This window comes from Gouania willdenowi, chromosome 16 (genome assembly GCF_900634775.1).
Source record: "Gouania willdenowi chromosome 16, fGouWil2.1, whole genome shotgun sequence".
NCBI classification, from domain to species: Eukaryota; Metazoa; Chordata; class Actinopteri; order Blenniiformes; family Gobiesocidae; genus Gouania; species Gouania willdenowi.
The window spans coordinates 4644100-4661048 of NC_041059.1; the positions used below are offsets into that span (position 1 = coordinate 4644100).

Here is a 16949-nt window from a genome sequence, read left to right on the forward strand (position 1 = left end):
ACTTTCACCTCTGATAGTGTCATATGGTAAACTTAAGTATAATGCATGCTTTGTATATGAAGTTTGATCAATTTTTAATTGTAAATCTTAAATCTTAAATGTAAAACCATGTGCAAAGTTTTACATTACAGCCTCACGTTGAACTTGGACATTAAGCTTAATTACTTGTGTTTTTTTCTTCTTAAGACCGAAATAGTTTTGTTTTTTAACTTGACTAAAGAAACATATTTAATAGGAACCAGGTTCATTTTTATGGCGGCACAGAGAAATATATTTGACCACTGACTGACCGTACGCTGGCTAATTACTAATGCAGCGCTTTCAGAAATGCCGTTGTTTCTGTTTCTGCTCCAGCCATGCAGTTGCCTTTGCACTCTCTGTAGTAGCACAATTATCTCAATAAATTGACAGGCTGCCAATTTGTGCACATTTGCCATGTCGGTCAGAACATAGGGTGGACATATACGGGCTCGCAGCATCCCACCCGCTGTCTCTGGCCTGTTCTTTCTCTGTGTTTCTCACATCCCCCTTTGCGTTCTCTTTACTTCTGATCCATCTCCTCGCCTGTGTTCCCAGGCCTGTTAATCAGCAGATTGTTAATGAAGGCCCGAGTTCAAAGGCATACACAGTGGGGGGCGGGCATGGAGCAGGCACAGAGCGGCAAACTGAAGGGAGGAGTTTTTGGACCAACTGTCTGTCTGTCAGAAACATGTTGGCCCGTCTGTCTCATTGCCTGTTTTCTCCTCTGATGCGAGTCCCTCAATGAGCTCTCCACCAGGACCACAACACATCGGGTTCCCTTTCATGTTCCATTTAATGTGAGCAAGACGGAGACGGCTAACGATGTGTGAGAGAGAGGGATTAATTACATGTTTCCATAATGGAGAATAATTAGTATTATTTAAACATTGAAAGCATCATCTAGAGCAGCGGTTCTTAACTTTTTCCTCCAAAATAAAGGTGCCAGAGACCTTGAACGTAGACATGTACATTGAAGAACAGTCATGTGGAGACAGGGTCATCTATAAGGGGGAATAAAGGGGAGAGATTTTTGGGATCCAAGTCAGTAAAATGATGGTCCATTGTCCTTGAATCTTATGTTAACCACATTTATTTTTTCATCTGAATAATATCCACTGTTATCCAGGAAATTTTGTATTATTTGCATCGTATTTAGTCATCTTAAAGATGTAAATCCTTGTTGTAATCAGAAATAAAATGGATTGAAAGTGAAAAGTTGAATATACGGACAGAAAAAGTGGTCAAAAAGGTTCAAAGTGTCAATATTGGAACATTTAGTTTAAAATGGCAATTAATGGGCATGACAAATCATGAATGTGGTTAAACTGTAAGAAAAATAGGCATGAAATATGGTGAAAAGAGGTTAAAAGTGACAATGGGTCAACATATGCAACATTAGGGTGGGAAAAGGAGTATAAAGGGTTTATAAGTGCCAAAAAATTAGCAGAAATGCATTGAAATTTGATAGAGAAGTAGCAGAAATGGGAGTAATGTAGCAAAAATGCATTAAAAGGAGCAAAATTATGGCAAGAAAAAGTGATAAAAATAGGTTCAAATATGGCAAGTTTGGTGTAGTTGCAGAAAAAGGGTCAAAATAAGCAAAAATGGGCTCAAATTGTATTTATGGCGACCCCCTACAAGTGTCTCGCTACCCAACATGGGGTCCTGACCCTATGGTTGAGAACCCTTGATCTAGAAGACAAGCTTTTTTTTTTTGCAAAGCACACACTCGAGTTCCCGCTTTCAGGCGAAAATTTATGTACCAGTCTTCACATTTCCTCCAGCTCTGTGTATACATCAACTCCCGTGGCATTTTAAATTGTTGTTTTCGCATGTATCATTTTGTGTTTTAGTCCTTTTCCTATATTAAGACACACAAGCTGAGCGTAATCTTCCTGACATTTATCTTCTGCTGCTTTTTCAGCGCGCAGACAAACGCTGCTTTGATGAGAGACAGCGGCAGAGAGGAAACGATGGAAAAGTTTGAAACGCTCACCAAACAAAACACAAAAAAAAAAAGGGGAAAATATGAAGAGAAAATTAGACATAGCGGGTCTGAAGATTGTCACACAGTCTTTGATAAAAAAGCAAAGTTAAAGAGCTCTTTTTCAGCCCGAGCCCCTGGTTTTTGAGCGGGTGACAGGAAACGGAGAGAGGGGAGAGTGAGAGCGTGAGCTTCCAAACCGCATCCCGACACCACAGCCCGACTTCACCCATTTTAACAGCACCATATTCCCCCCCCCCCACCGAAACAAATCAGATGTAACATGTGATTGCCAAATGGCTGCGAGAGCGCTGATAAATCAAGAGACAAGTTTAACTCCAGAGGGAAGTGCTGTCTGCTAGAATCATTTATGAGGGAGCAACGGCACAATCTGTAAATGTTCAAAATGTCATAACAAGTAAAAATAAGTCAGATATGTTGGCATGGCTTCATACGAGCTTCACCATAAGTACACGCAGTACAAATATGTGCTCCAATGTTCACAAACACACACACGCACACACACGTATCAACAAAAAAAAAATCATTAAATACATCTGTAGCTGTGGTCTACGACTTGGCCATTAGGGAGCCAAAAATGTGCAATAAAATATATTTTTAGAGGCCAAAAGATGAGCGTTTATGCAGAAAATTACCCACAACATTTCCAAAAACTTTAAAGAAAAGCAGTTGCTTAAAACAAACTGAATAAAAGGCCTCAGAGTGAGACTTTATTTGAAGGAATTATTAGATAATCACACTTTTAACACAGACACATAGAAGTCCACCACCTCCTGATCTCTTCACAGATTACACGTTCATTAGATCTATATTAGTCACTGTCCCCAACAGCTTTAACTGACATTAAAGACATAGTGTAGGCCTCATAGAATAATAAATCAAAGGTATTTCTTCCAAAAACCATGAGAATTAATACACAAAAAAACTCCAAATAAAACAGAACGACATCAGAAATACACAAAAGGACAAGAAACACAAAAAATCACTCTATAAACGCACAGTACTACAAACAAATTTATGAAAAGCTCATCTCAAGTGGAGTATTTCATTTAATTGGACCGAAGCTGTACCACCTACCAATAAAAGATTGGTAGGGGTCAAAGTTCATGACGTCACAAAAAACAACAAAAACTTGTTTTCTCTATAACTTGGCCACAAATTGAGATCCAGGGCTCAGACTGGTACCATTGAACAACATTTCCTTTCAATGTGTGACCTTGACCTTCACTCAAGGTCATATTTAAGGTCAAGGTCAGTCTTCTGTTTTTCCTGCATTATATAACTTGTCAACAAATCCAGATACAGGTTGTGATTTCTGCCAGTTTTCATTTGCCAAATACGTATGTACTTTATGGTGTAATCAACTGGTGGCCCGGGGACCACATGTGGCCCTCGGTCTAATTGTATGTGGCCCCCAAAATAAACGAACAAAATTATATTAAAATGCACAAAACAACAGCAAGAATACACTGAAAAAAATTACACTGAAAAAAATTACACTACAAAAAAATACAGTAAAATACAAAAAAATACAGACAAATACAGTAAAATACAAAAAAACAGAAAATACTTCAGGAACACACACACAACTACTACAGAAATTAACAAAACGACAACAAAAATACACAAACAAAACCTCAGAATAACACAAAACCACAAAAAATATACAAAATGACTAAAAAACCATACAAAATTACAGAAAATGACAAGAAAACAACACAAAAGAGAAGAAAAACACAAAAACTGACAAACACAGTACTACAAAACTGACAGCTGCTTTGAACTGCAAATGAAAAACCAAATTATGACACTGTATGGTGCTGTAAGGGTTCTTATCTTGTATAATGTCATTCATTAAATGCTAGTATCATGTTTGCTGTGAGCATCACACATTGGTTCATGTTCATCCTATTATAGAAACAGTATATGTAAAATATCAATAACCTGGGCTTTAATTTTAATCGTAGAAGTTAAATATGAACGTATCTTGTTCATAACATGAGTTAAACCCAGAGTTGGTCAGGTGATGATAACTCACGCTCTTTTTCTTTGTTGAAAAGCATCAGGAGGAGGATGCTGAACTCCATAAGACACACACACACACACACACACACACATACACTGACTTTTGCAGTGTATCTTAAGTAACAAGATCTTTGCTTGAACTCTCACTAGACCGAGATGAGGGAAGTGAAGAAAGAAAAATAAATAAAAATCAAACAGCGGGCGTCTGCCTCACACTCGGCTATTCGTGTGTGTGTGTCCTTGCATGTGTGTGTGCATGTTGTTGATGTTTTTTGTGTATCTTTTTTTTTTTTTCCAGCAGGACCCTCAGATCTAAACCACAACCCACTCTCCCTCCCCGTGCCGCTCTCTTTCTCCTTCTCTCCACCCCCTCTCTCATTAAAAACTGCAGGCCCTGGCTTCTAATTAAATCCCACTTGAAAAGTCTTAAAGTCAACCTCAGATTGATTCAATTTGCATTTCTGAATAGAGAACATTGCCTAAAAGGATTAATAAATTGGACGTGAAAAAAGAAAAAGCCTTCTTTCTGTGCTGTGCTGTCAGAGCTTGTAGGACAACATACAAAGAGAAATATCCCAATATTCCCCCCAACAAACGTCTATCCAACATATGCTCTTGCACGTCCCTCCCCGGATGATAAGTGTGTGTCAAGGCTCCGTGTGTGTGTGGGTACAGGCAACGTTCTCATATATGAGAAGGGGAAAAAGTGCAGAGTCCTCCGAGGAACAGTAGGTTAAAGAATACAATTATATATATATTTGTGTGTGCGTGTGTACGTGTGAGAGGGCCGACTTAGTTGGAGCACGAAGGAGAGCCGAAAGTGACAAGGAGTCACAGTGGGAACGACTCTTTGCACTGAGAAACAGACGCCATGGTGGAGCCATGCCATTGGCTCTCAAACACCTACAGCAACATGTTTGGGAATCCAAAAACACATTGGCAGTGAGAGCCAGATTTAATTAGTGTGATTTAAAAGAGAGAAAGAGTACATAAAGGACAAATTATAATAAAAAAAAATATGCCACTAAATAGACCACACGTGTCAAACTCAATGCCCGGGAGCCGAATCCGACCCCATTTGGGGTCGCAAGACACTGGGAGGGGGTCGTCAGATGCCTTCAAGAAACAGAATATTTTTTGAACAATTTCAGCCCTTTTTTCTACAACTACACAAAACTTGTCATATTTTAACCTATTTTCATGACTTTTTCTTTCCATATTTCTGCTCCTTTTATTGCATTTTTGCTACATTACTCCCATTTCTGCCACTTCATCAAATTTCAATGCCTTTTCTGTAAATTTTTCCCCACTTTCAAGAGATTTTCAGCACTTATATTAAACCCTTTCCACCACTTTTCAACCTAATGTTGCATTTCTACCACTTTTAAGCCAATCTTGACACTTTAAACCCTTTTTACCACTTTTTCTGTTCTTTGTAACCAATTTCTGTGGTTTATAAAATCCCATTTCACCACCTTTTCCACCATTTTTGGCAACTTTTAACCCATTTTATTTTTATTCAATGGGGGTCCCTTTTCCACCTAATGTTGCATATGCTGACCCATTATTGTCACTTTTAACCTCTTTTCACCATATTTCATGCTCATTTTTGCCAATTTAACCACATTCATCATTTGTCATGCCCGTTATTTGCCAGTTTAAACTCATTATTTTTAAGCCAATATTGACACCTTGAACCCTTTTTAGCACTTTTTCTGTCTGCTTTTGGCCACTCTAATTGGCAACTTTTAACCAATTTCTGTGGTTTTTAAAACCCCATTTCACCACTTTTAGGTATTTCAGACATTTCGATACTGAAACGTATCGCAATTGTGTTTTCATTGTGGTTTTGCAAATCTCACGGGATGTGATTTCACGGGAGTTACGAGGTCCCCCCCCAAAAAAAAAAACACGTATTTTGCAAAAAACTGTAATGGAAACATAGCTACAGACAAGATTTCAAACCTTCCCGTTTGCATTGAAAGGAAAAGCCTGTCGGGGTGAATTTTGTTGACTAAAGATTTTCATCAGTCGTTTGAAACAAACGTCTGTCACTGAGGAATTATTAGATGTTGATGCACATATAACTCCAGATCTCTTTACAGATTACACGTTCATTAGGTCTATATTAGTTAAAGCTATTCGGGACATAATAACTTACATTAAAGACATAGTGTAGGCCTCATCAATAAATCAAAGGTATTTCTTCCAAAAACCCCGAGAATTTACGAACAAGGGTTGAAATTATTGTTGTAAAGATTCGATTCGATCACGATTCATTGTTGCCGTTTCGATTAATGGATAAGAGTTAATTAATCATCTATATAATAATCATGGACATAACAAACAAGTGAGCAACATTTAATGTCAAATACTGTATATTCAACAATAAATCAAAGGTATTTCTTCCAAAAACTGTGAGAATTTGCTAACAAGGGTTGAAATTTTCACTTGCAAGTTTGTTTTTGACTTTACCAATAACATTTTTTGGCAAATGGTCATGTGACTTGAACTTTGGAAAGGTTTCGTGCATTGCATTGTGGGTAAGGGAGTCCCATAGAACAGCGGTTCCTTCCCACCCATAGTTTTTGTCGACTACATTTTTGTGTTGATAGCGTTAGTGACTTTAAAGAGACTATATGACTAATTAAAGAAAATACATGCAAACAAAAACCATATCAAAATATTTTGATATTTTTGTTGACTAATAAAAAGGAAACTGTGCGTTCACATTGGATGAAATCCAATCAGAACTAAGTTTCTGTTTTTGGAAGGTATCCAATCAAAAACTACTTTTGTTGCATGGAAGGCGGGACAAGTCGGTTAGTGATCCAATAGGACGTAAGCAGATATGTTCTTACGTATTGATCAGATCAAATCTGTCTGTGTGTATTTATCAACCACTGTAGAAAAAAACATTTCAAACTAAATTCATTAGCTTCATCAGTTGCTCTGTTTATTTCATGCACTGTTCAGTTTCCACTTCTCTGGAATGTTCTGGACTAAGTGATGTTTTTTATTTTAAAACAAAAACACATTTGTTTTAAAAAGTTTACTAAAAATCTGGTAAAGTGTGAATAAAGCTTATATTAAAGTTTGTGCTTTGTGAACAATGCAATCCTAATATTCTTTATTCATATTACACATTATATGTTAGCACTCAGTGATGACAATAATAAACACTATTTTGTTGTTTAAGCTCATTTATTGTTTTCATTGATTCAGTCATTTACCAAAATCTATATAAATTGGAAAATGTTGGTTCTTGTTCTAAATTAATTGCGTAACAATAATTGACACGAGATTAATTAATTACAAAGCCTCTATTTAATTAGATTATTATTTTTTAATCAAGTCCCACCACTAGTTTTATGTTTTAGTCAACTAAAATCCTACATTTTGACTGAATCTAAGTCGCATTTTAGTCAAAAGACTGACTAAAACTAAATGAAAATGTGCTGTCAACACTGTTACACATTATATTGTAAACTTGTATGAAACTGTCAAACTGTGTTTACATGATCAAAGAAAATGACCTGAGAAATGTCTTCTGAACAGTCATCAAAGCAATTTGCATCTGCATCACAAATGTTAGCACGTTTTAGACAAGTTTGAACGTTCAAGAGAAGAGAATTGGATTTTGACAAAACAGATTCATTGTTTTTCATTAAAGAAATTTCATTTTTTTTTTATATATATATAAAAAAGCATAGGTATTATAGGAGAAATGCATTTTGTTGGGTGACTTTGCATTAAAACATAAAGAATATAGATTGATAGTGAGCATGCTGCAGAGACACTGTCGCTGCTGCTTCTTCTTTTTTTTTTTTTTTTTTTTTGCCAATCCAAAGAGCTTGTAAAACGGCTGATGGACTTTCATGGAGTGCTGGTGGCTCAGCGGTTTCAGTCTTTAAAAAAACTAAAAAAAACCAGCACGGATCCTCTAATGAACAGACAGGAACATAAAGCAGCCATGTTGGCCTAACTCTGTTGGTTCTGCCTGAAATTACAACAGAAGAAGAAATATTTCAACATTAATCTAAACCAGGGGTTCTCAACCTTGGGGTCAGGACCCCATTTGGGGTTGCGAGACACTGGGAGTGGGTCGCCAAATGCCTTCAAAGACGAAGAATATTTTTTTTAAACAATTTGACCACATTTTTGCTTATTTTTTACCCTTTTTCTACATCTACACCAAACTAACCTTATTTTAACCTGTTTTCATCACTTTTTCCTGCCATATTTTTGCTCTTTTTAATGCATTTTTGCTACATTACTCCCATTTCTGCCACTTCTCCATCACATTTCAATGCTTTTTCTGCACATTTCTTCCACTTTCAAGACATTTTCAGCACTTATAAACCCTTTCCACCACTTTTCCACCTAATGTCACATATGTTGACCCAATTATTGTCACTTTTAACCCTATTTCATGCTTATTTTTGCCAATTTAACCACATTCATTTCTCATGCCCATTATTTGCCAGTTTAAACTAATTATTGTAATATAATACAAACTATATGTATTTGGTAAAGATGACTTCTCACCTTGCTGACAGTTTGGCCTGTCACTTCAAATACATATAGTTTGTCCGAACAAAATCAATCTTTAACTCGGGAAATGTAAGTTCATGCTTGACTTCGTGATGTTATCAGTTGTGGCCAAAGAAAAGCTCTCATACTTCCTGATGTGGTGATTATTGGAGGGATAAGGAGTAGAAATATCTGAAGTTTGGTTTAAACCAACACTGACCCCTAGTGGAAGCAGTCAGCATTGTACAATAATTTCTATAACTGCTGATTAGCAGCACATTTGACCTCTACAATGTTAATCCATCCATCTTCATACCCGCTTATTCCCGTTTATCAGGGTCACGGGGGTCTGCCGGTGCCAATCTCCGGCTCTCATAGGGCGCTGGGCGGGGGTACACCCTGGACAGGGCGCCAGTTACAATGTTAATGATGTCATATATTCATAGTTCTCTAATAGGTCTGCCTGTTGATATTGAATGAAATTGAAGTGTTTGGCTCTTGTGTGCAATTGCATGCATTCATCCTGATATTAACGTTATAGTGATAATACCAGAGGTGTAAAGAATACTGATATATCTTACTCAAGTACAGTAATGTTACTTGATTGAAAATGTACTCAAGTACAAGTAAGTCATAAATAAAATACTCAAGTACAAGTAAAAAGTAGCTCAATTAAATAGTACTCAAAGAAAAAGTTACTAGTTACTTTCACCCCCCATGTTTATTTTTGGTAATAAATCGTTGCCACGGTTCCCTTACATACATCTTATGTATAAACTTAAAAAGGAAGAAGAGACCAAATCTACAATAATTGGAGCTTAAATTATTTTCCACAAAAGTATCCGAAGAAAATAAAAGGTTTGTCAAAATGTAGGAAATAACCAGAATTCAATGCTGTTTTGGTGTGGTCCATTACGTTTAATCTGATTGGTTGGCTATGATGTGATGCATTTGATTGTTGTCTAGTCATTTTTTGTAGTTTCACAATGTCCGTTGCTAATTTTAAAACAAAAAATCACAATTTACTCAGTAGAAATGTAACAATTTACTTATTTTAAAATGCCCCATTCACCTGTAATCATCCCATTGTTTCCTATTGGAGTGAAGCATCCATTCTGATTTTTAGATTATTGAGCAGCTTTTCAGATTATTTAGCAGATTTTTCAGTCAAAATGACAACTTATGCTGCTTTTGGTTGCTCTAAATAATCAGGAAAAGTTAAAGAAGTTGATGTAAACCTCTTAGTAAAGGCTCCTTTGGAGAGCTCTTCTTCTCTGCTTCATTGTCTACTATGAAATCGCAGAATTGGAACTGTCACCCCCTACGATCACCGATTTGTTTGTTTTTATTCTCCGATGTAAAGAAGTTTACATTGGCATTTTTAACTTATTCTGGTTATTAAGACCATGTAACGCAAATTAAAAAAAATAAAACTTTACTCAGTAACGGTTGGGTGTAGAAATGTAACTAATTTTGTTACTTCCTTTAAAATGCACTTAATTAGAAGTAAAATTTCTGATTTAGAAATATATGCAAGAAAATGTACAAGTACCCATAAAAGCAACTCAATTACAGTAATGTGAGTACTTGTAATACATTACTTTCACTAATACAAGCACGGCTTCCTGTGCATTTCCATGGGGTTTGTGTGTATTGTGATACAGAGACTTTCTTTGATGCGATGAAGGCTGACAGGCATGAAACAGGTCCAGTCAGGCACGTGGGCGCTGCCAATTAGCCCCATTCCCTGTGTGAAACCAAAGATAATTGCCTGGGGGGGCAGGGGGGGCACCAGGCCGTAGCCTGCACAGCGTAGGCTGAAATGGGCATTAGTGGCGCTGCCAGGTGACCATTGTGTTTTTCCAAATCACATTTCTACACTTGCTCCTCAGTCCTAATTGGCACGGCGGCGCTAAATAGCCTCCATTTCTAATTTTCACAGCAATGCATTTTATCTGTTATATCTTTATACAGTAGCGACTGTGTGCTGTTTATCACAGCACTGCAGGGGCACTTTTTTTACCCTCTCCATGTGGACCATTACGATTTGCTTCTTCTCTAAGCTTTGATGTTATGACTTCAATCCAGATTGTTCAAACTATTTCTAACTGTGACAAATAGTGGATAATAATAACAGTTATTCCAGCAAGTTAATCATTTTGTGTTATTTTTGAATAATATGTTATGTTTTAATTTATTCAGACAACTTTCTTTCAGGAAGTTTACTTTAATCTCCTGACTTGTTTCGACTGTCAACTGCCAGGCTTCCTCAGAGGCATCTGCTGATTTCAAATATTTGTGTTTTTTAAGTCATTTTGTGTGTTTTTGGAGTAATGTTGTATCTTTGTGCATTTTTATTGTCATATTGTATGATTTTCTATCATTTTACGTGTTTTTTGAGTATTTTTTTTTTGTGTTTATTTGGTGGCCTCACAAAATTAGCCCACCAGTGGTGCATGTCTGCCCCATACAATTACTTAATAATGTCTTGGATTATCTATCAGATATTATAATACTGTGCCAATAAGAGGGTGTCAAAAATTAATTGGTTAATTAATTTATCATCCACTATAAATCACAGTACCATTTTCCCCCATAGCACATACTATAGTATGATGTATGATATTCTTGCTCATAGTATCCATTATGCTCAGCAGTTTGAGCTAATTTAACTCATATTCTTTAAACAGATCATACTTAATGGTCTTGTGGATAAAAAAAAAAACTGCTTCTCTTTAAATGAACTATTGATGGGCCACAAAAATGTGATTGTCTAATTATTAACACTTGTCATTTAGTGTTATTTTAGTCTGTGTGTATTTTTTTCAAATCATTTATTGAATTTTGTCTCATTTCATATGTTTTTTTTTTTTTTTTTGTTGATTTTTTGTAATGTGTCAAATTAACTTGTTGAAATACATTTTTGGGGGGGAAATCTGTGGAAGCTTATTGCATTCACTGAAGAAAAAAGTTTAGGTTTTTCTGAATTGATGAGGTAAAGAAAGGAAATTAAATGAAATGTTGTTCTGTTTTTAAAGAAAATTAATTTATATGTTTTTATAGGATGTATTTTTTGGTTTTTCTGAATTAAGTTTTTATAGGAAATATTTTTCGTTTTTTTTTCTAAATTTCCTATATGAACTGAAGCCCAATATCAGGACTAAACTGGCAAAATTTTAATTTTCTGCAAAAGGAATTGATCCATTGATTAGTTTTACACATTTCCTAATTTTGAGTGCTGTCGGAAGGTTGAAATGTCATATTTTTTTTCATTATTATTGTTTGTGTTTATGTTTTGAATTATTGTTTTTATATCCTACTTATTATCCTACCTATAAATGTAATAAAATAATCTGATATTAAAATTTTATTCATAAGTGTTGAAGTACCACTTTTGGCCGCTAGTGGCCAGTGTGTCGCTTGCTTGTTTTTTCCATACATAAACGTTAGCCCCCTCCTCAACGTGAAGAAGAAAAATGGCGGACCACCATTAAACCCCACACCAGAAACAAAAAACAGCGTCACATATCGAGGTAAACATCATAAAAATGTAACATTTTTGATTTCCGTTAGCTAAAGCTCCGTCTCTGCTTTTACAATGCGGTTAAATAGACAACAGCTAGCATGCTAAGCTAGCATCCTGGGTAGTGTGAGGTAGACACCTCTCTCCCTCTCTGTAGCCGAGTGTAGCATAGCATGTTTGTTTTTCCACCAAGTGATGTTTAAAACAGACTACCACCTCTAGCTGACATGTTATCATCACTGCTGTCACGTAAACAGCTGATTGACGCTGGGGAGGAGAAGGAAGGCGTGGATTCGGGTTGCCATGTGCGGGCTTTGTTATTTTTCTAACGGAGCAAAGCGGTTTTTTTTCCTGAGAATTCAAACCAAATTTTCTCAGTGTTGATGTCAAACAAACCCGAATGAGCCAAAAAAGAAAAGAAAAAAGAAGACTTGAATCAAGAGGAATGGGCTGTGTAACTAACGCCAGTCCTCCTGTCACTGTTGCCAGGTCTGTAAACAGGGAGCGGGTCGCTTTAATTCAGAGGCCAGCCCACCCCGGAGAACGGAGGCAAAAAGGCGCACAAAGTTCTATTCAAAGGCTCAGCAGCAGAGCACAGGCGCCTAAAGGAGGGATGAAGTTATAAGGTGAGTGTGTTAACATTTATGGAAACATCACAATGTGTACTACATGTACCAGCAGTCATCACGCGCGAGGAATGTAACGGTATTGGGATTTAATCTATCAATAAATTCAAGGAAGGTTTGTGTGTGTGCGTGATCAAGCAATTTTACAACAACACATGCAACAAAACAGGGCTGGGCAATATATATAGATTCAAAATATATCAAGTTTTCTATTTTGTCGATATAGAAAATTACAATATTGTTAGTATCGATATGTTTATAGCTCATTTTGTATTAAAGTGCTCGTTTTAGGAGTCGCTGCTTTGGCTTCTACTTAAAGGGGACATATGCTAAATCCACTTTTTTAGCCCTTAAATGCATTTTGTTGTATATTTAGAGTGTTTAGCAGTACAGAAAAGTTCAAATTAGTCTCTTCAGGTGCTCCGTTGATATCTTTATATTCTGTTTTGGTCATATTTTTCAATCTGTTTCGATTTTTCGATTCTCTATTACATTTTTTGAACAATAACGTCAAAGTATTTGCCGCGGAACTGCCAAATTAGGACATCGACTCCAGGCCCAACACTTTGAGCAATCCGCCATTTTCATTTCTCGCTTTTATTTTGTAGTCCAAGCTCAAGGATGCCGAAGTTACGAGAGGATAAGTCAAAATGTTCGGTTGTTGGATGTAGTAACCCACACGCTTCATTACACCGTCTCCCAGCATCAGAACCTTTTCGAAGTGCCTGGTTGAGTTTTATTTTTAACGGAAATGTACCCACATCTGTGGGTGAGGTCATTTTTGTGTGCGCGAAGCACTTCAAGGATGACTGCTTCTGCAACCTCCGCCAGTATAAAGAAGGATTTTCCGAAAGACTTTGTCTGATTGAGGGGTCAATTTTGCATTTAAAGAGACCGCACTAAAGCGAGTATTTCTCAGAAGCACATCAGAAAAGGGGCCTGTGGAGCTATAATAATGAGGAATTCAGACCCAAGCATTGCAGTTCCGCTTTATATAGAGCACAACTGTATGATTTATATGTAAAAAGGAAGGATTTAAAAGCATGATATGTCTCCTTTAAAACATATATTTTTAGGGATTTCCCAATACAATTTTTTCACTTCCGATACGATTTACTTGTAACATTAAAAAAAAAAAATAAACATTTGCATAAGAAAGACATTTATTTTTGAAAAAAATCGTATCCATTATGAACACATTTCTCATATTTTACAGTTTTTGGGGCTATTTTTCTTAGAAAATACCATACCATATACCAATTACTATATACTTCCATCATGAGAAGCTATACCTCACAAAGTGTGAATTAGAAAGAAAAAGTAAATCCCTTTATTACCTCATTATTATTGAATAATAACGAAACAATTGGTAAAAAGAAAAATCTGAATTTTTCATTTTTTGTTTATAGCTGTGTTGACCTCTTTTTAAATGTTAAAGATGATATTTAAAATAAAGATATTTAAATTCTACAATTTTTTTGGTCCTTATTTTGAAAAGGTTACAAAATTAATGAATTATCGATATCGACTGATATGAAACACTTGTATCATGATACATTTTCCAGAACATACCCAAACTTACCATAAAAGTGTATGTTTGCTGTAAAAAGTTGCTCATTGGCTTTTGTACAACAATGTTAGCGATGTGATAGTAAATTAATGACAAAGTCAGTATAATTAAGTAGTAATTTATTTTTGGGTATTTTCTTGTTTTTCAGTGTTGTTGACGTGAGTTGGTCTGAGCATGAGGAAACCAGTGCCACAAAAAGGTAACAACTTATTTTATTCTTGGTTTGGGGTCGTTATTGATTGCAACTATTGTGTGTAAAGTAATAAACATTAAGTTCTTAATGGGAATGTTGGTAAATATTTATTAATGAGAAAATGTTCCACTTTTTTTCCCCTCTTCAGCTCCTCCTGCTATAGCGTGGAACGCTCCCCAGAGGATCAAACATGCACGGAGTGGACGACCTTCACGTGTTCCTTCACAGTACCAAGGTCAGCATACATCAGGGTTTTTTTTTTAATAAAGAAGAAAAGTCATCCAGCAACTCTGCAACATATAAATCATGTCCCTACTAACTAATAAATCATGTGGCTAACAAAGAAATGCAGTAAAATGCTCACGTATAACTTGTAGTAATACCCAAAGTAGGGCCTTATATATTTTTTTTTTTTTTTTTTAGAAAATATTGATTTTCAACTCCTGTGAGGAAACAAAATAAATCATAGGAAAAAAGAAAATCATAATTAAATAAGAATGTAATTAAAAATCATGCGTAATATACAATTTAAAGGTAGTTATAGGTTGAAATGACATGGTTAGGGGATAGTTAAAAAAAAATACAATAATAATCAAAAAACTTTAATAATAAAGAAAACCATAATTAAACAAAAAAGTTTGTCTACATAAAAATGTAATTAAAATCCATGTTTAAGCTACAATTAAAAGGTACGGTAGTTATAAGTTGTACTGACATGGATTGTTCTGACCGCTCATTTTTAATTATTTATAATATGTTGGATATAGTGGATTCTGTTTTCATTGGTCGATTCTGTTAACGTGGAAATTATTATATTGTGCCTTACAAAAGTGTTATGGTTTGATCCTTGAGTTAATTGCCACTCCAGATTATATCATCATCATCATCACATCACTGTGGGATATGCCTGAAACTTTGCAAAGGGCGATTTAAACAAAAAAGAAAGAAAGAAAAAAGAATGACACATTATGATGTAAAATGTTCATTTTTTTAGAGCTTTTGTTAAAAGTGCAGATTTTTATGTGCAGAAAATGTAACTGAAGCCATGTGTAAAGTGGTTTCCTGTATCCTTCACAGGACACTTCAGCTGGGAGAAATACCTTAAAGAGACGGGTGCTGCTGCAGCACCCATTTCATGTTTCAAACAGGTGAGTGGCGTTCACGTCCCGCTGAAGTACGGCTGCACGATTAATCATTGGATTATTTATTGAGGGGGATTTTTGAAAAGTCAAAATCAGAAAGTTGATTTTTGTTGAAAAGGATTTGCAGTTGCACTTTATTCCCAATACGGAAATTTTCTTTTAACTTTTTCAATTAAAATAAAATATTTGCAATAGTTAAATCCAGTGCATGTCTTTTATTTTAAAGGGGAAAAAAACATCTAAATCAAGATTTTTGTTTTGCGTTAAAATCATGCAGCCTTACTCTGAAGTGTCATTTTTGATTTGTATATTTAAAACCATAAACTTCCCATCTTATGATTCTTACTCTGCCCCTCATCATCATCATCATCATCATCATCATCCTCACACAGAGCGTCACTCCTCCAGTGAATGAATTCAAGGTGGGCATGAAGCTGGAGGCTCAGGACCCACGTAACACCACGTCCACCTGCATCGCCACCGTGGTGGGTCTGACGGGTTCGCGGCTCCGCCTTCGTCTGGACGGGTCGGACAATAAGAACGACTTCTGGCGCCTGGTGGATTCCGCTGAGATCCAGCCAATTGGCAGCTGTGAAAAGAGTGGCGGCATGCTGCAGCCCCCTCTGGGTGAGACACACAGATGGAAGGGGTCACCTGATTGAAATGAAATAAATACATTTATTTTATTGGTTAGTTGTGACCATCAGCATCCTTCCCTAAGGAAGGGTTAGGGCTGGGCAATACGGACGAAAATTTAAATCTCGCTATTCTTTTCTCAAAATGACGACATACAATATAAATTTCGCTGTTTTTTAACTGAAGTTTTACCAGAAAGGGGGGGGGGGGGGGTGATCTATTAAGCAAGTCTGGTGACAAATTTGGAGTTGGAGAGGTTGTTTTTAAGTTAAACACTAGATGGCAGTGATTGACAGCACATGGCCACTCCAGTTAACTGGTCCATACAATTTTAGTTTACTGTTTCACTAGTGAAGGCTTCATTGCTCATGCTCACTTGTGAACATATTAATGAGTTCAAGCCTTTTTTGGCCTCACTAGTAAACTAGGTGGGCCCAACATGTTTACTAGCGAACTAGTAAAAGTAACATTTCTACTAGTTAACTAGGGCTCACAGTTTTCCCATGCATGGGCGACCGTGGATCAGTGGTAGAGTGGGTCATTTAATAACCGAAGGATTGGGGATTCAGATCCCGCTCTAGCCAAGTCGTTGTTCTTGTGTCCTTGGGCAAGCCACTTTACCTGCCTTTATTGCCTAGTATGTATGTGGTGTGTGTGAATGTTGGTGGTGGTCGG

The 16949-nt window shown here is 36.3% G+C and overlaps 1 protein-coding gene across 3 annotated transcripts in view; it reads left to right on the forward strand.

Annotated features, from left to right (window-relative positions):
• LOC114478223 (polycomb protein SCMH1) overlaps window positions 1-16949 on the forward strand; it is an 89288-nt gene that overhangs the window by 55095 nt on the left and 17244 nt on the right. For 2 of the 3 annotated variants that reach the window (XM_028471116.1, XM_028471119.1), the window contains exons 1-6: window positions 11747-12117; window positions 12597-12733; window positions 14452-14502; window positions 14645-14731; window positions 15574-15644; window positions 16031-16265. In XM_028471116.1, coding sequence (XP_028326917.1) covers window positions 14478-14502; window positions 14645-14731; window positions 15574-15644; window positions 16031-16265 — 418 coding nt within the window. In that variant the 5' untranslated portion in view covers window positions 11747-12117; window positions 12597-12733; window positions 14452-14477. Of the gene's footprint in view, window positions 1-11746; window positions 12118-12596; window positions 12734-14451; window positions 14503-14644; window positions 14732-15573; window positions 15645-16030; window positions 16266-16949 lie in introns of those variants that run through there. The other variant, XM_028471117.1, reaches the window with a different exon arrangement.